The 27,192-nt window shown below is 47.1% G+C and overlaps 1 protein-coding gene across 1 annotated transcript; it reads right to left on the bottom strand.

Annotated features, from left to right (window-relative positions):
• Positions 1 to 2,053: 2,053 nt before the first annotated feature.
• mrpl34 (mitochondrial ribosomal protein L34) lies at positions 2,054 to 23,534 on the bottom strand. Its single transcript, XM_072594341.1, has 2 exons — positions 23,427 to 23,534; positions 2,054 to 2,489 (listed from the first exon to the last, which is right to left on the bottom strand). Exons 1-2 carry the CDS (start codon positions 23,459 to 23,461, stop codon positions 2,168 to 2,170), a joined length of 357 nt encoding a protein of 118 aa, XP_072450442.1. The 5' UTR covers positions 23,462 to 23,534; the 3' UTR covers positions 2,054 to 2,167.
• Positions 23,535 to 27,192: the final 3,658 nt, after the last annotated feature.

Genomic DNA, 27,192 nt, shown 5'->3' with positions numbered 1-27,192 from the left:
CTTCAATCAGATCACCCCTCATCCTTCTCAACTCCAAAGAGTACAGAGCCAGAGTCCACAACCGCTCCTTATATGGTCCTTCATCCCTGGGATCAATCTCATAAACCTCCTCTGGACCCCTCCAATGTCAGCACATCATTCCTTAGATACAGGGTCCCAAACTGCTCACAATATTCCAAATGCAGTCTGACCAGAACCTTTTACAGCCTTGGGCAGTACATCTCTGCTCTTGTATTCTAGACTGATAGTAAATTTTAAAAGGAGAAATAGTCACTAAGTGAGAAAGCTATTAACTCCATCTGGAATTCCAAATAGACACGTGACTAGTGGCTAATTTGTTTAACAAAGGTATTATTGGAAATTAGTTTGGACAGTTTCACCCCAAATGCGAACAAATGATTCTGGCACCAAATACTGCTGCTCTAAAAGCTTCAGAATGTTGGCTGCTATGGCAAACAAACCTGCTGCCTTAACACTACTGATCGATTTTGTTCCTGACATTTTGCAAGGTCCTCTGTTAAGTTACTCCATTTTGAATAAGAAATGGAAAGAGAGAAAAAAAAATCATTCAAAACTTTCACATGAGGCTGCCTGTAATGGAGTGGGTCTTGCACACAAATCCAGGAGCACTTGTTGCTGAAAAGAGTGCAAAAAGTTAAATTCAGCGGCATTTAAATTATGTGCCCTGATTTACTCAAGGTTTTGCTGAAATGCAACGGTTTAAAAATCATTTAACATAATCTATACGTGACAATAAGCCTTTTGTGTCAACATCCCTTCCATATGGGAGGCTGGATATTGAGTGTCAGTGGACTATTCAGCAATTGGGGCATCACATCAAAGGAGAAAGTGAGGACTGCAGACGCTGGAGATCAGAGCTGAAAATGTGTTGCTGGAAAAGTGCAGCAGGTCAGGCAGCATCTCAAGAGGGTTGGAATATAAAAGCAGAGATGTACTACTAAGACTTTATAAAGCTCTGGTTAGGCCCCATTTGGAGTACTGTGTCCAGTTTTGGTCCCCACACCTCAGGAAGGACATACTGGCACTGGAACGTGTCCAGCGGAGATTCACACGGATGATCCCTGGAATGACAGGTCTAGCATATGAGGAACGGCTGAGGATACTGGGATTGTATTCGTTGGAGTTTAGAAGATTAAGGGGAGATCTAATAGAGATGTACAAAATAATACATGGCTTTGAAAAGGTGGATGCTAGGAAATTGTTTCTGTTAGGCGAGGAGACTAGGACCCGTGGACACAGCCTTAGAATTAGAGGGGGTCATTTCAGAACAGAAATGCGGAGACATTTCTTCAGCCAGAGAGTGGTGGGCCTGTGGAATTCATTGCCATGGAGTGCAGTGGAAGCCGGGACGCTAAATGTCTTCAAGGCCGAGATTGATAGGTTCTTGTTGTCTAGAGGAATTAAGGGCTACGGGGAGAACGCTGGTAAGTGGAGCTGAAATGCGCATCAGCCATGATTGAATGGCGGAGTGGACTCGATGGGCCGAATGGCCTTACTTCCACTCCTATGTCTTATGGTCTTATCCAAGGAGCAAGAGAATTGACGTTTCGGGCACAAGCCCTTCTGAAGAAGGGCTCATGCCTGAAACGTCGATTCTCCTGCTCCTTGGATGCTGCCTGACTTGCTGCACAGCATCACACCAAAGGACATATTTTGCATGTTTCGAACCAAGAGCTGCAGATGATTATTAACCTTGCTCCATCCATCCTAGGTGATTCAAGGCAAATTGTGGTCACCCAAATGTTTCGAGATGAGTATCTGCTAGATTAAGATGCATGTAGCTATTAACGTCAAGAAGTGTGGCGCTGGAAAAGCACAGATCAGGCAGCATCCGAGGAGCAGCAGAGTTGACATTTCGTCGACTCTCCTGCTCCTTGGATGTTGCCTGACCCTGCTTTCCAGAGCCACACTTTTTGACTCTGACTCTCCAGCATCTGCAGTCCTCACTTTCTCTCCGTAGTTATTAATGTGCCAATCAGCCAGCAATGTCCCCCCTATTCTAAACTGATAATTCCCCAAATAAGAACAGACATTCTATAAGCCCAGAAGAGTTTAATACAATATGTACAGTGGCATTCAAATTGTGGTAATGGTGTTGTGGCTCGCCTATTCCCAGTCAGTACACGCCTCTAAAGATCAGGTGAACTCAGTAGGTCAATGATTTCCGCCCCTTGAGCATCCTGCGCAGTATCACCTCGATGCCACCCCGGGTACTGATACGCTTCTTCCAGCCGTGAGTTCGTATCCTCTTGATGACCTTTGGTTGGTACTCAGTGCCACGTTTCTTCGTCCGGACCTGCCCCTTGCTCCAAGGGAAAAGCCGGGAGCTCAAGCCACCAGCCTCCAGCTGGCTCACCGATGGACTCAGGGTCAAGAGGCCACTGGGCCGTGACAGGAGGGTGCTGCAGAACTTGTACAGACTGGAGCTCGATGGTACAACAGGGGCCAAGAACGGCACTGGCCCCCACCTGCAGGAAGCAGCAAAGACGACAGAGGTTACATGAGTGAGCCTCAATGCAAATATTCCAGTCTTAACTAAACATATGCCCAGAGTCTTTTTGCTCATTCTTTTAATGCTATACTAATGAACTACTTTGGCTATGTATGTTGATAAACAGTTGGCCAGGAAATAGAGTAAGAGAAAAGAGAAAGAGACTGCAGAGATCAGTCTTCATCTGCAAATCATACACTTCGCCCCATATCATACTGTGATAAATGTTATTGTGAATTCTATATCTATAATGAAAGCTATGTAAACTTAAGAGTCATAGAGATGTACAGAACGAAACAGACCCTTAAGTCCAGCCTGTCCATGCAGACTAGCTATCATAAGTTAATCTAGTCTCATTTGTTAGCATTTAGTCCATATCCCTTTAAACCCTTCATATTCATACACCCATTCAGATGCCTTTTAAAATGTTGTAATTGTACCAGCCTCCATCACTTCCTCTAGCAGCTCAATCCATACATGCACCACCCTCTTGTCCCTCAGGTCCCTTTTAAATCTTTCCCCTCTCACCTAAACCTATGCCATCTAGGCTTGGAATCCCCTACCCTGGGAAAAAGACATTGACTATTCACCCCAACCATCCATGATTTTATAAACCTCTGTAAGGTCACCCCCTTTAGCTTGTGACACTCCAGGGAAAATAGCCCCAACCAATTCAGCCTCTCCCTATAAGTCAAACCCTCCAACCCTGGCAACATCCTTGGAAATCTTTTCTGAACCCTTTCAAGTTTAACAAAATCTTTCCCACAGCATGTCACACTAAAATTAAGACTCTCTCTCCAGTAGGGTTGCTGTATGATGTTATCAGGCAGTATCCGCTTTGGACTGCCAAAGGCATTTATTATGCTATAATCTGGTACTAAATGTGTGCAGATGTAAGATTTTTAATACGTATAAAACTATCTAGCTTTAACAGAGGCCCACATTTTGTTCAAGTGTGTTGTCAGACTATTCTTAACTCTTTTTTTTATTAAGGGTGTGTAGGGACCATTAAAACAATAGTGGAACAACACCATGTATAACAGTCTTACAAATCTTGATGCTGTACTGTGGTAGCAGACCAATGCTACTGATTAATTTCGATATGAGACGTGGTGAAGGGTGAGGGTGTGGTAAGAATACATAGAGAAACTGTTTCCATGGATGTGGCCAGAGGACATGGATTTAAAATAGTCAGCAAAAGAGCCAAATCACATCAGAAGACAAAGATGTTTCCACTGGTAGGGGAGACTAGAACTTACCAGAACTTAGGGCAGCATGGTGGCTCAGTGGTTAGCATTGCTGCCTCACAGCACCAGGGACACTGGTTCAATTCCAGTCTGTATGGAGTTTACACATTCTCCCCGTGTCTGTGTGGGCTTCCTCCCACACTCCAAAGATGTGCAGGCCAGCTGAATTGGCCATTCTGAATTGCCCATAGTGTTAGGTGCATTAGTCAGAGGGAAATGGTACTGGGTCAGTTAGTCTTTAGAGGGTGGATATGGACTTGTTGGGCCAAAAGGGCCTGTTTCCACACTGTAGGGAATCTAATCTAATCTTACAACCACTAATAAATCCAATGGAGAATTCAGGATAAACCTTTTTACCCAAAAGACAACATGGTAGTTACTGAAGGTGAAAAGTGTATATGCATTTATGAAGCTAGATAAGTACCTGAAGGAGAAAATAATAGATTTATCGACAAAAAAAAATCACAGAACATGGACATCACTGGCCAAGCCAGCACTTATTGTCCATCCCTAACTGCCCTTGAGCAAGTGGTGGTGGCACCTTCTTGAATCGGTGTAGTCTATGTAGTATTACTCACCCTGCTGTTAGGTTTACTTTATGGGTGATATATGGAATGGTGCGAGAAAGCTTGTGGAACATCAACAGCATGCAACAGTTGGGCCAAATGGCCTATTCTGGTAAGATGGCGGTGGAGTAGGGCTTCTGAGCCCAAGGCATGTCTGCTCTTCTTTCCATTTCTTTTCTCTTTACTCATTTTTTAACTTCTCTTTTTATTTTACTTGGCTCTTGTTGAAGAGCTCGATTCCAGCAACGGCATCAGCAAGTGGTCCCATGGCTGTCGGCGAATGGTCCCAGCGCGGTCCCGTGGCCGTTGGCGAATGGTCCCAGCGCGGTCCCGTGGCCATCCTAGTGCCTACTCATGGCTGCTGTGGCAGAGGTAAGTCGGGGTTCCCGGATAGCATCTGCATCCAGACTCATGGAAAGGTGCATTTGAACCCAGTACTAGAACCTGCAGTATTGGTGAGATGGGCCCGAAGCAGACTCATGACAGCAGCACAGTCAGGTTTGGGCTGGTGCGGTACTCAGCAGCATCTGTGTGGGCGGGATCCAAACAGTGTTCATGGCAAGGACATCGATGGAGTCAAGGTGACGCCAAAGAGTGACAACTTCTGTCTCAGAGGTGGTGACAGCACAGCAAAGGGGACTCAGGCCTGGCCACTAGGCCCATGGCAAAGCACTTCACAATGAGGGCTGGAAAGGTGAACACTTTTTCTTTATTCTCCTGCCTGCATATTCTATGTTTTGGCTTATTCTTCTGTGTTTTAAGATGGCGCTGGAGAGTGACAACATTATACAACACTTTCACTGTATTTTCTAACAAAGTACATTTGACAATGAATAAAACAAACCAAATAAATAAATCAAATATTCCAGTCCTACAAATACTGCAGGATTCCACATCATAAACTTTCTTTAAGAAAAGCTATTTCATTCCCTAGCAGCCTTCCTCTTTTGTCTATCTCTCCTCTCTTGGATAATGGCATTTTCTTTGCCAAGAGATTTTCTAATTGAAAAATTGCATAGTTTGGCCCATTCATTGATGCGTGGGCAACATAAGAACTAGCTTGGCTACATGCCGAGTTCAACTCCAGAAAAATGGAACAAGACTGTCTCTCACTCTCTCCTGCCAGCTGGAAAGACTTAATTCCATTTGGATACAGTCAGCAGTCTAATTTATTTTTTGATTGCAAGCCCATAGAGCGATCTCACTCAGAGAGACCAAGAGAACAGCGAAACAGGTACAATCCGTCTATTGCTGACTCCTAATTTCATTGTTGCCAGGGTCTGCAGAGTACAAAACACAGTTAACATTTCACAGTGACTTTTCACAAAAGGTTTCCGTTTCTCTCTCCATGCATGCTGTTTGAGTTGCTTAGTATTTTCAGCACTTGCTGTTTTTCATATTTCTAACTCCTGCTGTATTTGATTCCATTTTAGTTTTGGAATTTTCTGTAAAAATTTTACTTGCCCATATTCACCACCACCCCCACCTCCATCACCCAAGATGCACATCAAGCATTAGTCCAGAATGTCCCACCAACTTTACTTTACTAAAACGGTTATATCTGGTCTTATTTAATGTCATGTTTTACCAATTTAAATGCCTTAGCATTTATGTATAATGGAAACCTTGTTTATGAATTATACAGCAGCTCCCACTCTGATTGGTATAAGTTAGTGGAAAATGGTAATTGTTGTGGGGGGGGGGGGGGGGGAATGATGCTCTCGGCCAGCTATAACAGATAATTATTAATGTTTTTATGCTTGGGAGGGATAAGCAGTGGTTATAAAATGGTTGTAGTACAGAAGAAGGCCATTTGATTTATCTATAAGAGCAACTCAACTCATTTCCCCTCACCTCTCTTCCCTGTATTGTTTCTTTTCAGATAATTACTCAACTTTCTTTCAAAAGTTACAACTGAAGGTGCCTTCACCATTGACTAAGGCAGTGCATAAATCTTCTAAACACTCAACGTGTTTTAAAAAAAACAGATTTATCTTCATGTCACCATTACTTCTTACACCAATGCCTTCTGGTTCTTGACTCTTCTGCTAAGAGAGATATTTTCTCCGTACCTCCTTTGGTCCAAGTGAACATACAACACGATAAGTTTACATCGAAAAGTTTCCTTCGTAAATGTGAAATTTATAAAAGCATAATACAAAAACAGGGGGATAAACGCAAGACTCTTAGATGGAAACCAAATTACATCCATCCTCTCTCTTTCCCTCGCTATCTATCCTATTATCCACCAATTTAATTTCTGGTTAGCAGTTTATCAACATTGTTTACCAAATGTGTTCATCATGACAGCATTAAAAATAATAGAGACAGGACCTAATTTTTGTTCAAAGAAATTTGAAGTATTTACCTTAAAATATTTTTTATTACCAGCCCTTTCAGAGACCTCTAGGGTTAATAAACACCAGCATAAGTGAGTTTGGACACATGGTACTGTTCCTGTCAGACCCCACCAGAGAAAAGCTGACCTCTGCATGATGCTGTGCTCGATGGATGTGGTGGGATGGGTTCAGAAAGCGGGTAGTGGCCCATCAGGGGCTGCTTAACCCAACTTTATTTGTTTAAAAAGAGTATGAAGTGAATAGTCAAGCATTCAGAATGCTGGGATTTCCAAAGAGAGGCAAGAAGTACAAAAAGTAAGGAAATTACAATGAACCTTTAATAAAGTGATTCAGCTGCAACTAGTGTTGCTTCCAGTTTTTGGTACCATGACTTAGGAACGGTGGGAAGACTTTCAAAAGATTCATATATGTAGTTCCAGGGATGAGGGAATTCAGTTGCCTGAATAACTTACAAACATACGAGCTAGGAGCAGGAATACAGCATTTGGCCCCTCAAGCCTAATCCACCATTCAATGAGGTCATGGCTGATCTGATGGTGGCCTCAACTTTATATTCCCACCTGCTCCCAAAAAATTTGACTCCTTCAAGGAATTATCTACAAGAAAGTAGTCTTAAAATCATTTGAGGCTCGGTGATGGCCTAGTGATATTATTTTGACTTTTAATCCAGAGACCAGGTAATGCCTTGGGGACCTGGGCTAAAATTCTGGTCATGGCAGATGGTGGAATTTGAATTCAATAACAATCTAAAAGTAAGAGACTGATGATGACCATGAAACCACTGTCAGGAAAAACCTATCCGGGTTCACTGTTCTTCAGAGAAGGAAATCTGCCATCCTTACTCGTTTTAGCCTATATGTGACTTCAGACCCACAGCAATGTGGCTGACTTTCAACTGCCCTCTGGGCAATTGATGATGGCAATATATGCTGACCCAGACAGTGACAACCATATGAAGAGAAAAAAACCCACCATCAAACTGGCACTTTACAGCCTTCTGGACTTAATATCGAGTTTAACACCTTTAAAATGTGAATCAATTCTTTGAGCTATAGAATGAGGCTGAAAGGCTGGGGCTGTTTTCCCTGTATCATCAGAGGCTGAGAGGTGACCTATGGAGGTTTATAAAATAATGAGGGGTATGGATAAGGTATATAAAGGTCTCTTCCCTGGGGGTAAGGGGATTTTAGAACTAGAGGGCATCGGTTTAGGATGAGAGGAGAAAGATTTAAAAGGGACCTAAAGGGCAACCTTTTCACACAGAGGGTGGTGCATGGAGGAAGAAGCTGCCAGAGGAAGTGGTGGAGGCTGATACAATTATAACATTGAAAAGACATGACCTGGAGGTGCTTGTATTGGACTGGGGTGGACAAAGTTGGACTCAAGGAGAAAGTGAGGACTGTAAATGCTGGATATCAGAGTCAAGAGTGTGGTGCTGGAAAAGCATAGCTGGTCAGGCAGCATCCGACCAGCAGGAGAATCGACATTTCAAGCACAAGCCAGGCATCAGGAAGTTGGACTACAGCCTGGTGTTGTGTGAATTTTAATATGTAAAAGGCATCTGGATGGGTATATGAATAGGAAAGGTTTAGAGGGATATGGGCCAAGTGCTGGCAAATGGGACTAGATTAGTTTAGGATATTTGGTTGGAGGCTGGGACACCACAGCAAGCCAGGCAGCATCAGGAGGTGGAGAAATGGACATTTTTGGTAGAACCCTCTTTCAGGACTGAGGGTGGATGTAAGGGGAGCTACTGACAAAGGGGGTGGGATGGGGTGGGGAAGCAGGGTGGTGAGGTGCAGACAGGCAAACACAGTAGAGGATACAAACCTCATTGGTTGATGGGAGGAATGAATCCAGGTGGCTGAGAGGAATGGAAGACCTATCCCCACCTCTCCACCCTTCCCCCACCAACCCCTTTATGTGCAGCTCCCCTTATACGCACCCCCAGTCCTAAATATCAACTTCTCCACCTACTGATGCTGCGTGGCTTGCCACGTTTTCCCAGCCTCCTGTTTGTCTACATTGAATGCCAGCACCTGCAGCTTTTTTGTCTCTAACCTCGGATGTCAGGTCGAGTTGGACCGAAGGTTCTGTTTCCGTGCTGTACATCTCTGTGACTCCATGACCACCCCTCCCCCAGTTACTGTCCTTTCAAGTCTGGCAGTTTCACATTCCCATCACTTCATGTAAATCTCACTCCAACACCCGCTACACCCCTCACCACAAACTGTAGAACAGGGGTGACACGGTGGCTCAGTAGTTAGCACTGCTGCCTCACAGCACCAGGGTCCCAGGTTCGACTCATGCCTCAGGAACTATCTTTGTGGAGTTTGCACATTCTCCCCATGTCTGTGTGGGTTTCCTCCGGGTGCTCCTGTTTCCACCCAGAGTCCAAAGATGTGCAGGTTAGGGTGAATTGGCCATGCTAAATTGCTCGTAGTGTTAGGTGCATTAGTCAGAGGGAAATGGGTCTGGGTGGGTTACTCTTCGGAGGGTCGGTGTGGACTGGTTGGGCCGAAGGGCCTGTTTCCACACTGTAGCGAATCTAACCTAATCTAAACTACTGCTGTCCCCTCCAACACTTCAGAGGCTCTGAAGAAGAGACATCTAGAGTAGAAACATTAGCTCTCCCTCTCCGTGGATGCTGCCTGACCCAGTGAGATCTCCAGCATTGATTACTTTCAGTCCAGATTCCAGCATCTGCAGAGATTTGTTCACAATTTGAACTCAATAATATTAAGTCCTGAAGGCTGTAAGGTGCCTGGTTTGATGGTGATGGGTTTTGTTTTATATTTATATGGGTGCCACTGTCTGGGTCAGTATTTATTGCTCATCCCTAACTGCCCCGAGGCTGGGTCAGTATTTATTGCTCATCCCTAACTGCCCAGAGGCTGGGTCAGTATTTATTGCTCATCCCTAACTGCCCAGAGGCTGGGTCAGTATTAATTGCTCATCCCTAACTGCCCAGAGGCTGGGTCAGTATTTATTGCTCATCCCTAACTGCCCAGAGTCTGGGTCAGTATTTATTGCTCACCCGTAAATGCCCAGAGGCTGGGTCAGTACTTATTGCTCATCCCTAACTGCCCAGAGGCTGGGTCAGTATTTATTGCTCATCCCTAACTGCCCACAGTCTGGGTCAGTATTTATTGCTCATCCCAAACTGCCCAGAGGCTGGGTCAGTATTTATTGCTCATCCCTAACTGCCCACAGTCTGGGTCAGTATTTATTGCTCATCCCTAACTGCCCAGAGGCTGGGTCAGTATTTATTGCTCATCCCTAACTGCCCACAGTCTGGGTCAGTATTTATTGCTCATCCCTAACTGCCCCGAGGCTGGGTCAGTATTTATTGCTCATCCCTAACTGCTCAGAGGCTGGGTCAGTATTTATTGCTCATCCCTAACTGCCCAGAGGCTGGGTCAGTATTTATTGCTCATCCCTAACTGCCCAGAGGCTGGGTCAGTATTTATTGCTCATCCCTAACTGCCCACAGTCTCGGTCAGTATTTATTGCTCATCCCTAACTGCCCACAGTCTGGGTCAGTATTTATTGCTCATCCCTAACTGCCCAGAGGCTGGGTCAGTATTTATTGCTCATCCCTAACTGCCCAGAGGCTGGGTCAGTATTTATTGCTCATCCCTAACTGCCCACAGTCTGGGTCAGTATTTATTGCCCATCCCTAACTGCCCAGAGGCTGGGTCAGTATTTATTGCTCATCCCTAACTGCCCAGAGGCTGGGTCAGTATTTATTGCTCATCCCTAACTGCCCAGAGGCTGGATCAGTATTTATTGCTCATCCCTAACTGCCCAGAGGCTGGGTCAGTATTTATTGCTCATCCCTCATTGCCCACAGTCTGGGTCAGTATTTAGTGCTGATCCCTAACTGCCCCGAGGCTGGGTCAGTATTAATTGCTCATCCCTAACTGCCCAGAGGCTGGGTCAGTATTAATTGCTCATCCCTAACTGCCCAGAGGCTGGGTCAGTATTTATTGCTCATCCCTAACTGCCCAGAGGCTGGGTCAGTATTTATTGCTCATCCCTAACTGCCCAGAGGCTGGGTCAGTATTTATTGCTCATCCCTAACTGCCCAGAGGCTGGGCCAGTATTTATTGGTCATCCCTAACTGCCCACAGTCTGGGTCAGTATTTATTGCTCATCCCTAACTGCCCAGAGGCTGGGTCAGTATTAATTGCTCATCCCTAACTGCCCAGAGGCTGGGTCAGTATTAATTGCTCATCCCTAACTGCCCAGAGGCTGGTCAGTATTTATTGCTCATCCCTAACTGCCCAGAGGCTGGGTCAGTATTTATTGCTCAGCCCTAACTGCCCACAGTCTGGGTCAGTATTAATTGCTCATCCCTAACTGCCCAGAGGCTGGGTCAGTATTTATTGCTAATCCCTAACTGCCCACAGTCTGGGTCAGTATTTATTGCTCATCCCTAACTGCCCACAGTCTGGGTCAGTATTTATTGCTCATCCCTAACTGCCCAGAGGCTGGGTCAGTATTTATTGCTCATCCCTAACTGCCCACAGTCTGGGTCAGTATTTATTGCTCATCCCTAACTGCCCAGAGGCTGGGTCAGTATTTATTGCTCATCCCTAACTGCCCAGAGGTTGGGTCAGTATTTATTGCTCATCCCTAACTGCCCCGAGGCTGGGTCAGTATTTATTGCTCATCCCTAACTGCCCACAGTCTGGGTCAGTATTTATTGCTCATCCCTAACTGCCCACAGTCTGGGTCAGTATTTATTGCTCATCCCTAACTGTCCAGAGGCTGGGTCAGTATTTATTGCTCATCCCTAACTGCCCACAGTCTGGGTCAGTATTTATTGCTCATCCCTAACTGCCCAGAGGCTGGGTCAGTATTTATTGCTCATCCCTAACTGCCCAGAGGCTGGGTCAGTATTTATTGCTCATCCCTAACTGCCCCGAGGCTGGGTCAGTATTTATTGCTCATCCCTAACTGCTCAGAGGCTGGGTCAGTATTTATTGCTCATCCCTAACTGCCCAGAGGCTGGGTCAGTATTTATTGCTCATCCCTAACTGCCCAGAGGCTGGGTCAGTATTTATTGCTCATCCCTAACTGCCCAGAGTCTGGGTCAGTATTTATTGCTCATCCCTAACTGCCCAGAGGCTGGGTCAGTATTTATTGCTCATCCCTAACTGCCCACAGTCTGGGTCAGTATTTATTGCTCATCCCTAACTGACCAGAGGCTGTGTCAGTATTTATTGCTCGTCCCTAACTGCCCAGAGGCTGGGTCAGTATTTATTGCTCATCCCTAACTGCCCACAGTCTGGGTCAGTATTTATTGCTCGTCCCTAACTGCCCAGAGGCTGGGTCAGTATTTATTGCTCATCCCTAACTGCCCACAGTCTGGGTCAGTATTTATTGCTCATCCCTAACTGCCCAGAGTCTGGGTCAGTATTTATTGCTCATCCCTAACTGCCCACAGTGTGGGTCAGTATTTATTGCTCATCCCTAACTGCCCACAGTCTGGGTCAGTATTTATTGCTCATCCCTAACTGCCCAGAGGCTGGGTCAGTATTTATTGCTCATCCCTAACTGCCCAGAGGCTGGGTCAGTATTTATTGCTCATCCCTAACTGCCCAGAGGCTGGGTCAGTATTAATTGCTCATCCCTAACTGCCCAGAGGCTGGGTCAGTATTTATTGCTCATCCCTAACTGCCCAGAGGCTGGGTCAGTATTTATTGCTCATCCCTAACTGCCCAGAGGCTGGGTCAGTATTTATTGCTCATCCCTAACTGCCCAGAGGCTGGGTCAGTATTTATTGCTCATCCCTAACTGCCCACAGTCTGGGTCAGTATTTATTGCTCATCCCTAACTGCCCAGAGGCTGGGTCAGTATTTATTGCTCATCCCTAACTGCCCAGAGGCTGGGTCAGTATTTATTGCTCATCCCTAACAGCCCAGAGGCTGGGTCAGTATTTATTGCTCACCCCTAACTGCCCACAGTCTGGGTCAATATTTATTGCTCATCCCTAACTGCCCACAGTCTGGGTCAGTATTTATTGCTCACCCGTAAATGCCCAGAGGCTGGGTCAGTATTTATTGCTCATCCCTAACTGCTCAGAGGCTGGGTCAGTATTTATTGCTCATCCCTAACTGCCCACAGTCTGGGTCAGTATTTATTGCTCATCCCTAACTGCCCAGAGGCTGGGTCAGTATTTATTGCTCATCCCTAACTGCCCAGAGGCTGGGTCAGTATTTATTGCTCATCCCTCACTGCCCAGAGGCTGGGTCAGTATTTATTGCTCATCCCTAACTGCCCAGAGGCTGGGTTAGTATTTATTGCTCATCACTAACTGCCCCGAGGCTGGGTCAGTATTTATTGCTCATCCCTAACTGCCCCGAGGCTGGGTCAGTATTTATTGCTCATCCCTAACTGCCCACAGTCTGGGTCAGTATTTATTGCTCATCCCTAACTGCTCAGAGGCTGGGTCAGTATTTATTGCTCATCCCTAACTGCCCAGAGGCTGGGTCAGTATTTATTGCTCATCCCTAACTGCCCCGAGGCTGGGTCAGTATTTATTGCTCATCCCTAACTGCTCAGAGGCTGGGTCAGTATTTATTGCTCACCCCTAACTGCCCAGAGGCTGGGTCAGTATTTATTGCTCATCCCTAACTGCTCAGAGGCTGGGTCAGTATTTATTGCTCATCCCTAACTGCCCCGAGGCTGGGTCAGTATTTATCGCTCATCCCTAACTGCCCAGAGGCTGGGTCAGTATTTATTGCTCATCCCTAACTGCCCAGAGGCTGGGTCAGTATTTATTGCTCATCCCTCACTGCCCAGAGGCTGGGTCAGTATTTATTGCTCATCCCTAACTGCCCAGAAGCTGGGTTAGTATTTATTGCTCATCACTAACTGCCCCGAGGCTGGGTCAGTATTTATTGCTCATCCCTAACTGCCCCGAGGCTGGGTCAGTATTTATTGCTCATCCCTAACTGCCCACAGTCTGGGTCAGTATTTATTGCTCATCCCTAACTGCCCCGAGGCTGGGTCAGTATTTATTGCTCATCCCTAACTGCCCACAGTCTGGGTCAGTATCTATTGCTCATCCCTAACTGCCCACAGTCTGGGTCAGTATTTATTGCTTATCCCTAACTGCCCACAGTCTGGGTCAGTATTTATTGCTCATCCCTAACTGCCCAGAGGCTGGGTCAGTATTTATTGCTCATCCCTAACTGCCCCGAGGCTGGGTCAGTATTTATTGCTCATCCCTAACTGCCCAGCGGCTGGGTCAGTATTTATTGCTCATCCCTAACTGCCCAGAGGCTGGGTCAGTATTTATTGCTCATCCCTAACTGCCCAGAGGCTGGGTCAGTATTTATTGCTCATCCCTAACTGCCCAGAGTCTGGGTCAGTACTTATTGCTAATCCCTAACTGCCCACAGTCTGGGTCAGCATTTATTGCTCATCCCTAACTGCCCACAGTCTGGGTCAGTATTTATTGCTCATCCCTCACTGCCCACAGTCTGGGTCAGTATTTATTGCTCATCCCTAACTGCCCACAGTCTGGGTCAGTATTTATTGCTCATCCCTCACTGCCCAGAGGCTGGGTCAGTATTTATTGCTCATCCCTAACTGCCCACAGTCTGGGTCAGTATTTATTGCTCATCCCTAACTGCCCACAGTCTGGGTCAGTATTTATTGCTCATCCCTAACTGCCCACAGTCTGGGTCAGTATTTATTGCTCATCCCTAACTGCCCAGAGGCTGGGTCAGTATTTATTGCTCATCCCTAACTGCCCAGAGGCTGGGTCAGTATTTATTGCTCATCCCTAACTGCCCAGAGGCTGGGTCAGTATTAATTGCTCATCCCTAACTGCCCAGAGGCTGGGTCAGTATTTATTGCTCATCCCTAACTGCCCACAGTCTGGGTCAGTATTTATTGCTCATCCCTAACTGCCCACAGTCTGGGTCAGTATTTATTGCTCATCCCTAACTGCCCAGAGGCTGGGTCAGTATTTATTGCTCATCCCTAACTGCCCAGAGGCTGGGTCAGTATTTATTGCTCATCCCTAACTGCCCACAGTCTGGGTCAGTATTTATTGCCCATCCCTAACTGCCCAGAGGCTGGGTCAGTATTTATTGCTCCTCCCTAACTGCCCAGAGGCTGGGTCAGTATTTATTGCTCATCCCTAACTGCCCAGAGGCTGGGTCAGTATTTATTGCTCATCCCTAACTGCCCAGAGGCTGGGTCAGTATTTATTGCTCATCCCTAACTGCCCAGAGGCTGGGTCAGTATTTATTGCTCATCCCTAACTGCCCCGAGGCTGGGTCAGTATTTATTGCTCATCCCTAACTGCTCAGAGGCTGGGTCAGTATTTATTGCTCATCCCTAACTGCCCAGAGGCTGGGTCAGTATTTATTGCTCATCCCTAACTGCCCAGAGGCTGGGTCAGTATTTATTGCTCATCCCTAACTGCCCAGAGTCTGGGTCAGTATTTATTGCTCATCCCTAACTGCCCAGAGGCTGGGTCAGTATTTATTGCTCATCCCTAACTGCCCACAGTCTGGGTCAGTATTTATTGCTCATCCCTAACTGACCAGAGGCTGTGTCAGTATTTATTGCTCGTCCCTAACTGCCCAGAGGCTGGGTCAGTATTTATTGCTCATCCCTAACTGCCCACAGTCTGGGTCAGTATTTATTGCTCGTCCCTAACTGCCCAGAGGCTGGGTCAGTATTTATTGCTCATCCCTAACTGCCCACAGTCTGGGTCAGTATTTATTGCTCATCCCTAACTGCCCAGAGTCTGGGTCAGTATTTATTGCTCATCCCTAACTGCCCACAGTGTGGGTCAGTATTTATTGCTCATCCCTAACTGCCCACAGTCTGGGTCAGTATTTATTGCTCATCCCTAACTGCCCAGAGGCTGGGTCAGTATTTATTGCTCATCCCTAACTGCCCAGAGGCTGGGTCAGTATTTATTGCTCATCCCTAACTGCCCAGAGGCTGGGTCAGTATTAATTGCTCATCCCTAACTGCCCAGAGGCTGGGTCAGTATTTATTGCTCATCCCTAACTGCCCAGAGGCTGGGTCAGTATTTATTGCTCATCCCTAACTGCCCAGAGGCTGGGTCAGTATTTATTGCTCATCCCTAACTGCCCAGAGGCTGGGTCAGTATTTATTGCTCATCCCTAACTGCCCACAGTCTGGGTCAGTATTTATTGCTCATCCCTAACTGCCCAGAGGCTGGGTCAGTATTTATTGCTCATCCCTAACTGCCCAGAGGCTGGGTCAGTATTTATTGCTCATCCCTAACAGCCCAGAGGCTGGGTCAGTATTTATTGCTCACCCCTAACTGCCCACAGTCTGGGTCAATATTTATTGCTCATCCCTAACTGCCCACAGTCTGGGTCAGTATTTATTGCTCACCCGTAAATGCCCAGAGGCTGGGTCAGTATTTATTGCTCATCCCTAACTGCTCAGAGGCTGGGTCAGTATTTATTGCTCATCCCTAACTGCCCACAGTCTGGGTCAGTATTTATTGCTCATCCCTAACTGCCCAGAGGCTGGGTCAGTATTTATTGCTCATCCCTAACTGCCCAGAGGCTGGGTCAGTATTTATTGCTCATCCCTCACTGCCCAGAGGCTGGGTCAGTATTTATTGCTCATCCCTAACTGCCCAGAGGCTGGGTTAGTATTTATTGCTCATCACTAACTGCCCCGAGGCTGGGTCAGTATTTATTGCTCATCCCTAACTGCCCCGAGGCTGGGTCAGTATTTATTGCTCATCCCTAACTGCCCACAGTCTGGGTCAGTATTTATTGCTCATCCCTAACTGCTCAGAGGCTGGGTCAGTATTTATTGCTCATCCCTAACTGCCCAGAGGCTGGGTCAGTATTTATTGCTCATCCCTAACTGCCCCGAGGCTGGGTCAGTATTTATTGCTCATCCCTAACTGCTCAGAGGCTGGGTCAGTATTTATTGCTCACCCCTAACTGCCCAGAGGCTGGGTCAGTATTTATTGCTCATCCCTAACTGCTCAGAGGCTGGGTCAGTATTTATTGCTCATCCCTAACTGCCCCGAGGCTGGGTCAGTATTTATCGCTCATCCCTAACTGCCCAGAGGCTGGGTCAGTATTTATTGCTCATCCCTAACTGCCCAGAGGCTGGGTCAGTATTTATTGCTCATCCCTCACTGCCCAGAGGCTGGGTCAGTATTTATTGCTCATCCCTAACTGCCCAGAAGCTGGGTTAGTATTTATTGCTCATCACTAACTGCCCCGAGGCTGGGTCAGTATTTATTGCTCATCCCTAACTGCCCCGAGGCTGGGTCAGTATTTATTGCTCATCCCTAACTGCCCACAGTCTGGGTCAGTATTTATTGCTCATCCCTAACTGCCCCGAGGCTGGGTCAGTATTTATTGCTCATCCCTAACTGCCCACAGTCTGGGTCAGTATCTATTGCTCATCCCTAACTGCCCACAGTCTGGGTCAGTATTTATTGCTTATCCCTAACTGCCCACAGTCTGGGTCAGTATTTATTGCTCATCCCTAACTGCCCAGAGGCTGGGTCAGTATTTATTGCTCATCCCTAACTGCCCCGAGGCTGGGTCAGTATTTATTGCTCATCCCTAACTGCCCAGCGGCTGGGTCAGTATTTATTGCTCATCCCTAACTGCCCAGAGGCTGGGTCAGTATTTATTGCTCATCCCTAACTGCCCAGAGGCTGGGTCAGTATTTATTGCTCATCCCTAACTGCCCAGAGTCTGGGTCAGTACTTATTGCTAATCCCTAACTGCCCACAGTCTGGGTCAGCATTTATTGCTCATCCCTAACTGCCCACAGTCTGGGTCAGTATTTATTGCTCATCCCTCACTGCCCACAGTCTGGGTCAGTATTTATTGCTCATCCCTAACTGCCCACAGTCTGGGTCAGTATTTATTGCTCATCCCTCACTGCCCAGAGGCTGGGTCAGTATTTATTGCTCATCCCTAACTGCCCACAGTCTGGGTCAGTATTTATTGCTCATCCCTAACTGCCCACAGTCTGGGTCAGTATTTATTGCTCATCCCTAACTGCCCACAGTCTGGGTCAGTATTTATTGCTCATCCCTAACTGCCCAGAGGCTGGGTCAGTATTTATTGCTCATCCCTAACTGCCCAGAGGCTGGGTCAGTATTTATTGCTCATCCCTAACTGCCCAGAGGCTGGGTCAGTATTAATTGCTCATCCCTAACTGCCCAGAGGCTGGGTCAGTATTTATTGCTCATCCCTAACTGCCCACAGTCTGGGTCAGTATTTATTGCTCATCCCTAACTGCCCACAGTCTGGGTCAGTATTTATTGCTCATCCCTAACTGCCCAGAGGCTGGGTCAGTATTTATTGCTCATCCCTAACTGCCCAGAGGCTGGGTCAGTATTTATTGCTCATCCCTAACTGCCCACAGTCTGGGTCAGTATTTATTGCCCATCCCTAACTGCCCAGAGGCTGGGTCAGTATTTATTGCTCCTCCCTAACTGCCCAGAGGCTGGGTCAGTATTTATTGCTCATCCCTAACTGCCCAGAGGCTGGGTCAGTATTTATTGCTCATCCCTAACTGCCCAGAGGCTGGGTCAGTATTTATTGCTCATCCCTCATTGCCCACAGTCTGGGTCAGTGTTTATTGCTCATCCCTAACTGCCCCGAGGCTGGGTCAGTATTAATTGCTCATCCCTAACTGCCCAGAGGCTGGGTCAGTATTAATTGCTCATCCCTAACTGCCCAGAGGCTGGGTCAGTATTTATTGCTCATCCCTAACTGCCCAGAGGCTGGGTCAGTATTTATTGCTCATCCCTAACTGCCCAGAGGCTGGGTCAGTATTTATTGCTCATCCCTAACTGCCCAGAGGCTGGGCCAGTATTTATTGCTCATCCCTAACTGCCCACAGTCTGGGTCAGTATTTATTGCTCATCCCTAACTGCCCAGAGTCTGGGTCAGTATTTATTGCTCATCCCTAACTGCCCACAGTGTGGGTCAGTATTTATTGCTCATCCCTAACTGCCCACAGTCTGGGTCAGTATTTATTGCTCATCCCTAACTGCCCAGAGGCTGGGTCAGTATTTATTGCTCATCCCTAACTGCCCAGAGGCTGGGTCAGTATTTATTGCTCATCCCTAACTGCCCAGAGGCTGGGTCAGTATTAATTGCTCATCCCTAACTGCCCAGAGGCTGGGTCAGTATTTATTGCTCATCCCTAACTGCCCACAGTCTGGGTCAGTATTTATTGCTCATCCCTAACTGCCCAGAGGCTGGGTCAGTATTTATTGCTCATCCCTAACTGCCCAGAGGCTGGGTCAGTATTTATTGCTCATCCCTAACTGCCCACAGTCTGGGTCAGTATTTATTGCTCATCCCTAACTGCCCAGAGGCTGGGTCAGTATTTATTGCTCATCCCTAACTGCCCAGAGGCTGGGTCAGTATTTATTGCTCATCCCTAACAGCCCAGAGGCTGGGTCAGTATTTATTGCTCACCCCTAACTGCCCACAGTCTGGGTCAATATTTATTGCTCATCCCTAACTGCCCACAGTCTGGGTCAGTATTTATTGCTCACCCGTAAATGCCCAGAGGCTGGGTCAGTATTTATTGCTCATCCCTAACTGCTCAGAGGCTGGGTCAGTATTTATTGCTCATCCCTAACTGCCCACAGTCTGGGTCAGTATTTATTGCTCATCCCTAACTGCCCAGAGGCTGGGTCAGTATTTATTGCTCATCCCTAACTGCCCAGAGGCTGGGTCAGTATTTATTGCTCATCCCTCACTGCCCAGAGGCTGGGTCAGTATTTATTGCTCATCCCTAACTGCCCAGAGGCTGGGTTAGTATTTATTGCTCATCACTAACTGCCCCGAGGCTGGGTCAGTATTTATTGCTCATCCCTAACTGCCCCGAGGCTGGGTCAGTATTTATTGCTCATCCCTAACTGCCCACAGTCTGGGTCAGTATTTATTGCTCATCCCTAACTGCTCAGAGGCTGGGTCAGTATTTATTGCTCATCCCTAACTGCCCAGAGGCTGGGTCAGTATTTATTGCTCATCCCTAACTGCCCCGAGGCTGGGTCAGTATTTATTGCTCATCCCTAACTGCTCAGAGGCTGGGTCAGTATTTATTGCTCACCCCTAACTGCCCAGAGGCTGGGTCAGTATTTATTGCTCATCCCTAACTGCTCAGAGGCTGGGTCAGTATTTATTGCTCATCCCTAACTGCCCCGAGGCTGGGTCAGTATTTATCGCTCATCCCTAACTGCCCAGAGGCTGGGTCAGTATTTATTGCTCATCCCTAACTGCCCAGAGGCTGGGTCAGTATTTATTGCTCATCCCTCACTGCCCAGAGGCTGGGTCAGTATTTATTGCTCATCCCTAACTGCCCAGAAGCTGGGTTAGTATTTATTGCTCATCACTAACTGCCCCGAGGCTGGGTCAGTATTTATTGCTCATCCCTAACTGCCCCGAGGCTGGGTCAGTATTTATTGCTCATCCCTAACTGCCCACAGTCTGGGTCAGTATTTATTGCTCATCCCTAACTGCCCCGAGGCTGGGTCAGTATTTATTGCTCATCCCTAACTGCCCACAGTCTGGGTCAGTATCTATTGCTCATCCCTAACTGCCCAGAGGCTGGGTCAGTATTTATTGCTTATCCCTAACTGCCCACAGTCTGGGTCAGTATTTATTGCTCATCCCTAACTGCCCAGAGGCTGGGTCAGTATTTATTGCTCATCCCTAACTGCCCCGAGGCTGGGTCAGTATTTATTGCTCATCCCTAACTGCCCAGAGGCTGGGTCAGTATTTATTGCTCATCCCTAACTGCCCAGAGGCTGGGTCAGTATTTATTGCTCATCCCTAACTGCCCAGAGGCTGGGTCAGTATTTATTGCTCATCCCTAACTGCCCAGAGTCTGGGTCAGTAGTTATTGCTAATCCCTAACTGCCCACAGTCTGGGTCAGTATTTATTGCTCATCCCTAACTGCCCACAGTCTGGGTCAGTATTTATTGCTCATCCCTCACTGCCCACAGTCTGGGTCAGTATTTATTGCTCATCCCTAACTGCCCACAGTCTGGGTCAGTATTTATTGCTCATCCCTCACTGCCCAGAGGCTGGGTCAGTATTTATTGCTCATCCCTAACTGCCCACAGTCTGGGTCAGTATTTATTGCTCATCCCTAACTGCCCACAGTCTGGGTCAGTATTTATTGCTCATCCCTAACTGCCCACAGTCTGGGTCAGTATTTATTGCTCATCCCTAACTGCCCAGAGGCTGGGTCAGTATTTATTGCTCATCCCTAACTGCCCAGAGGCTGGGTCAGTATTTATTGCTCATCCCTAACTGCCCAGAGGCTGGGTCAGTATTAATTGCTCATCCCTAACTGCCCAGAGGCTGGGTCAGTATTTATTGCTCATCCCTAACTGCCCAGAGTCTGGGTCAGTATTTATTGCTCATCCCTAACTGCCCACAGTCTTGGTCAGTATTTATTGCTCATCCCTAACTGCCCAGAGGCTGGGTCAGTATTTATTGCTCATCCCTAACTGCCCACAGTCTGGGTCAGTATTTATTGCTCATCCCTAACTGCCCAGAGGCTGGGTCAGTATTTATTGCTCATCCCTAACTGCCCAGAGGCTGGGTCAGTATTTATTGCTCATCCCTAACAGCCCAGAGGCTGGGTCAGTATTTATTGCTCACCCCTAACTGCCCACAGTCTGGGTCAATATTTATTGCTCATCCCTAACTGCCCACAGTCTGGGTCAGTATTTATTGCTCATCCGTAAATGCCCAGAGGCTGGGTCAGTATTTATTGCTCATCCCTAACTGCTCAGAGGCTGGGTCAGTATTTATTGCTCATCCCTAACTGCCCACAGTCTGGGTCAGTATTTATTGCTCATCCCTAACTGCCCAGAGGCTGGGTCAGTATTTATTGCTCATCCCTAACTGCCCAGAGGCTGGGTCAGTATTTATTGCTCATCCCTCACTGCCCAGAGGCTGGGTCAGTATTTATTGCTCATCCGTAACTGCCCAGAGGCTGGGTTAGTATTTATTGCTCATCACTAACTGCCCCGAGGCTGGGTCAGTATTTATTGCTCATCCCTAACTGCCCCGAGGCTGGGTCAGTATTTATTGCTCATCCCTAACTGCCCACAGTCTGGGTCAGTATTTATTGCTCATCCCTAACTGCTCAGAGGCTGGGTCAGTATTTATTGCTCATCCCTAACTGCCCAGAGGCTGGGTCAGTATTTATTGCTCATCCCTAACTGCCCCGAGGCTGGGTCAGTATTTATTGCTCATCCCTAACTGCTCAGAGGCTGGGTCAGTATTTATTGCTCACCCCTAACTGCCCAGAGGCTGGGTCAGTATTTATTGCTCATCCCTAACTGCTCAGAGGCTGGGTCAGTATTTATTGCTCATCCCTAACTGCCCCGAGGCTGGGTCAGTATTTATCGCTGATCCCTAACTGCCCAGAGGCTGGGTCAGTATTTATTGCTCATCCCTCACTGCCCAGAGGCTGGGTCAGTATTTATTGCTCATCCCTAACTGCCCAGAAGCTGGGTTAGTATTTATTGCTCATCACTAACTGCCCCGAGGCTCGGTCAGTATTTATTGCTCATCCCTAACTGCCCACAGTCTGGGTCAGTATTTATTGCTCATCCCTAACTGCCCACAGTCTGGGTCAGTATTTATTGCTCATCCCTAACTGCCCCGAGGCTGGGTCAGTATTTATTGCTCATCCCTAACTGCCCACAGTCTGGGTCAGTATCTATTGCTCATCCCTAACTGCCCACAGTCTGGGTCAGTATTTATTGCTTATCCCTAACTGCCCACAGTCTGGGTCAGTATTTATTGCTCATCCCTAACTGCCCAGAGGCTGGGTCAGTATTTATTGCTCATCCCTAACTGCCCCGAGGCTGGGTCAGTATTTATTGCTCATCCCTAACTGCCCAGAGGCTGGGTCAGTATTTATTGCTCATCCCTAACTGCCCAGAGGCTGGGTCAGTATTTATTGCTCATCCCTAACTGCCCAGAGGCTGGGTCAGTATTTATTGCTCATCCCTAACTGCCCAGAGTCTGGGTCAGTACTTATTGCTAATCCCTAACTGCCCACAGTCTGGGTCAGTATTTATTGCTCATCCCTAACTGCCCACAGTCTGGGTCAGTATTTATTGCTCATCCCTCACTGCCCACAGTCTGGGTCAGTATTTATTGCTCATCCCTAACTGCCCACAGTCTGGGTCAGTATTAATTGCTCATCCCTCACTGCCCAGAGGCTGGGTCAGTATTTATTGCTCATCCCTAAGGGTCAGTATTTATTGCTCATCCCTCACTGCCCCGAGGCTGGGTCAGTATTTATTGCTCATCCCTAAGGGTCAGTATTTATTGCTCATCCCTCACTGCCCCGAGGCTGGGTCAGTATTTATTGCTCATCCCTCACTGCCCCGAGGCTGGGTCAGTATTAATTGCTCATCCCTCACTGCCCCGAGGCTGGGTCAGTATTTATTGCTCATCCCTCACTGCCCAGAGGCTGGGTCAGTATTTATTGCTCATCCCTCACTGCCCCGAGGCTGGTTTAGAGTTAACCACATTGCTGTGGGTCTGCAGTCACATCCTTTCCCCATTGACAGCATCCACGGTTCTGTCAGCCTTTATTTTGACTTCTGTCACTGATGTGGGCACAACGTATAAACATTTTCAATGTATTTTTCACGTGAAGGAACGCACGACAACAAATCTATCCTCTGCCCCGCTCCCCGGGTACCTGCAGCCCCGCACCACCGCCCTCACGAAGCTCATCGCCGCACTCGATCCCCAGGCTCCGCTTTGAGGCCTCCGTGCCCACCCACCAACATTCCAACGTTTTATTGGTCCATGCATTACCCAATAACAGGTTGCTTTGCGGGATGGGCTACTGCGCACACGTGGACGCTAAGCATTCTGGGGGTTGTAGTTCGGTGGTGCACAAAACTTGTTGTTCAAACACAGAATCATAGAGTCCCTGCAGTGTGGAAACAGACCATTCGGTTCAACTAGTCCACACTGACCCTTCAAAGAGAAATGCACCCAGACTCATTCCCCCACCAAATCACTCTACATTTCTCCTGGCTAATGCACCTAGCCTACACATCTCTGAACACAATGTGTAATTTAGCATGGCCAATTCACCAAACCTGCACATCTTTGAACTGTGGGAGGAAACTGGAACACCCAAAGAAATTCCACACAGACAATGGGAGAATATCCAAACTACACACAGGTTCCAGCTCAAGACTGGAATCGAACCTCAGTCCCTGGTGCAGTGAGGCAATCATGCTAACCACTGAGTCACCATGTTGCAAAAATAGCTGGAGGAACTCTGCAGATCTGGCAGCATCTGTGCAGAGAAAGCAGAACCTCAGTTCTGAAGAAGATTCATTGGCAACTCATACACCTAATAGTAAGGTCCTAGGGAATGTTACTGACCAAAGAGAATTTGGATGCAAGTTCATAGCTCCTTGAAAGTGAAGTTTCACCTTGATAGGATAGTGAAGAAAACGTGTAGTATGCTTTCCTTTATTGTTTAGAGCATTGAGTACGAGAGTTGGCAGGTCATGTTGTGGCTATACAGGACATTGTTTTGGTCACTTTTGGAATATTGTGTACAATTCTGGTCTCCCTCTATCAGCAGGATGTGAAACTTGAAAGGGTTCAGAAAAGATTCACAAAGATGTTGCCAGGGTTGGAGATTTGAGCTAATGGGAGAGGCTGAGTAGGCTGGGGCTGTTTTCCCTGCAGCATTGGAGGATGGGGGTGACATTATAGAGATTTATAAAGTCATGAGGGGCATGGATAGAGTAAGTAGACAAGGCTCTTTCCTTGGGTTGGGAGAATCCAGAGCAAGAGGGCATTGGTTTAGGGTGAGAGGGGAAAGATTTAAAAGGGACCTAAGGGGTAACTTTTTCACGCAAAGGGTGGTGGGTGTATGGAATGAGTAGCCAGAGGAAATGTTGGAGGCTGGTACAATGACAACATTTAAAAGGCATCTGGATGGGTATATGAATAGGAAAGGTTTGGATGGATATGGGCTGGGTGCTGGCGGGTGGGACTAGATTGGGTTGGGAAATTTGGTCGGCATGGTCGAGTTGGACTGAAGGGTCTGTTTCCGTGCTGTACATCTCTATGACTCTATGACCCGAAGTCTACTTTCTCTCCACAAAGACAAAAAAAACTATAGATGCTGGAATTCAAAATAGGCAGGCAGGAGGTTGGAAGACAATAGACAATAGACAATAGACAATAGACAATAGATGCAGGAGTAGGCCATTCTGCCCTTCGAGCCTGCACCGCCATTCAATATGATCATGGCTGATCATTCCTAATTAGTATCCTGTTCCAGCCTTATCTCCATACCCCTTGACTCCACTATCTTTAAGAGCTCTATCCAATTCTTTCTTAAAAGAATCCAGAGACTGGGCCTCCACTGCCCTCTGGGGCAGAGCATTCCACACAGCCACCACTCTCTGTGTGAAGTAGTTTCTCCTCATCTCTGTCCTAAATGGTCTACCCCGTATTTTTAAGTTGTGTCCTCTGGTTCGGCACTCCCCCATCAACGGAAATATGTTCCCTCCTGCCAGAGTGTCCAGTCCTTTCATAAGCCTATACGTTTCAATCAGATCCCCTCTCAGTCTTCTAAACTCAAGGGTATACAAGCCCAGTCGCTTCAGTCTTTCCGTGTAAGGCAATCCTGCCATTCCAGGAATTGACCTCGTGAACCTACGCTGCACTCCCTCAATAGCCAGAATGTCTTTCCTCAAATTTGGAGACCAGAACTGTACACAGTACTCCAGGTGTGGTCTCACCAGGGCCCTGTACAGCTGCAGAAGCACCTCTTTGCTTCTATACTCAATCCCTCTTGTTATGAAGGCCAGCATGCTATTAGCCTTCTTCACGACCTGCTGTACCTGCATGCTTGCCTTCATTGACTGGTGGACAAGAACACCCAGATCTCTCTGAACAGCCCCTTTACCTAATTTGATACCATTGAGGTAGTAATCTGCCTTCCTGTTCTTGCCACCAAAGTGGATAACCAGACATTTATCCACATTAAACTGCATCTGCCATGCATCTGCCCACTCACCTAACTTGTCCAGGTCACCCTGTAATCCCCTAACATCCTCATCACATTTCACCCTACCACCTAGCTTTGTGTCATCAGCAAATTTGCTAATGTTATTGCTGATACCATCTTCTATATCATTTACATATATTGTAAAAAGCTGCGGTCCCAGCACGGATCCCTGCGGTACCCCACTGGTCACTGCCTGCCATTTCGAAATGGAGCCGTTAATCACTACCCTTTGTTTCCTGTTAGCCAACCAATTCTCTATCCAATCTAGTACTTTGCCCCCAATCCCGTGCGCCCTAATTTTACTCACTAACCTCTTGTGTGGGACTTTATCAAAAGCTTTCTGAAAGTCCAGGTACACTACATCCACTGGATCTCCCTCGTCCATCTTCCGAGTTACATCCTCAAAAAATTCAAGAAGATTAGTCAAGCATGATTTCCCCTTCATAAATCCATGCTGACTCTGTCCTATCCTGTTACTATTATCCAGATGTGCCGTAATTTCATCCTTTATAATAGACTCCAGCATCTTTCCCACCACTGAGGTCAGACTAACTGGTCTATAATTTCCTGCTTTCTCCCGCCCACCCTTCTTAAAAAGTGGCACAACATTAGCCGCCCTCCAATCCTCAGGAACCAACCCCGATTCTATTGAACTCTGGAAAATAATCACCAGCGCATCCACGATTTCCCGAGCCACCTCCTTCAGTACCCTGGGATGCAGGCCATCAGGTCCCGGAGACTTATCAACCTTCAGACCTAACAGTCTCTCCAACACCAAATCCTGGCAAATAGAAATTCCCTTAAGTTCAGGTCCTTCAGCCACTGTTACCTCAGGGAGATTGCTTGTGTCTTCCCCAGTGAACACAGATCTGAAGTACCCATTTAATTCCTCTGCCATTTCTTCGTTCCCAGTAATATATTCCCCTGCTTCTGTCTTCAAGGGCCCAATTTTTGTCCTAACCATTTTTTTGCCTTGGACATACCTAAAAAAGCTTTTACTATCCTCCTTTATATTCTTGGCCAGTTTACCTTCGTACCTCATTTTTTCTCTGCGTATTTCCTTCTTACTAATCCTCTGTTGTTCTTTAAAAGCTTCCCAGTCCTCCGTTTTCCCGCTTATCTTCGCTAAGTTATACTTTTTCTCTTTTAACCTTATATGTTTCTTTACTTCCCTTGTCAGCCACGGCCGCCCATGTCTCCTCCTGGGATCTTTCTTCCTTTTAGGAATGAACTGATCCTGCATCTTCTGCATTATACACAGAAATATCTGCCATTGTTCCTCCACGGTCTTCCCTGTTAAGGTATTAAACCATTGAACTTTGGCCAGTTGCTCCCTCATAGCTCCATATTTCCCTTTATTCAACTGAAATATTGTCACTTCAGATTGTACCCACTCCCTCTCAAATTGCAGATTGGAAAG

This window comes from Chiloscyllium punctatum, chromosome 24, assembly GCF_047496795.1.
Source record: "Chiloscyllium punctatum isolate Juve2018m chromosome 24, sChiPun1.3, whole genome shotgun sequence".
NCBI classification, from domain to species: Eukaryota; Metazoa; Chordata; class Chondrichthyes; order Orectolobiformes; family Hemiscylliidae; genus Chiloscyllium; species Chiloscyllium punctatum.
The sequence above is the reverse complement of the archived record's forward strand: the minus strand, read 5'-3'. Positions and strand labels throughout refer to the sequence as shown.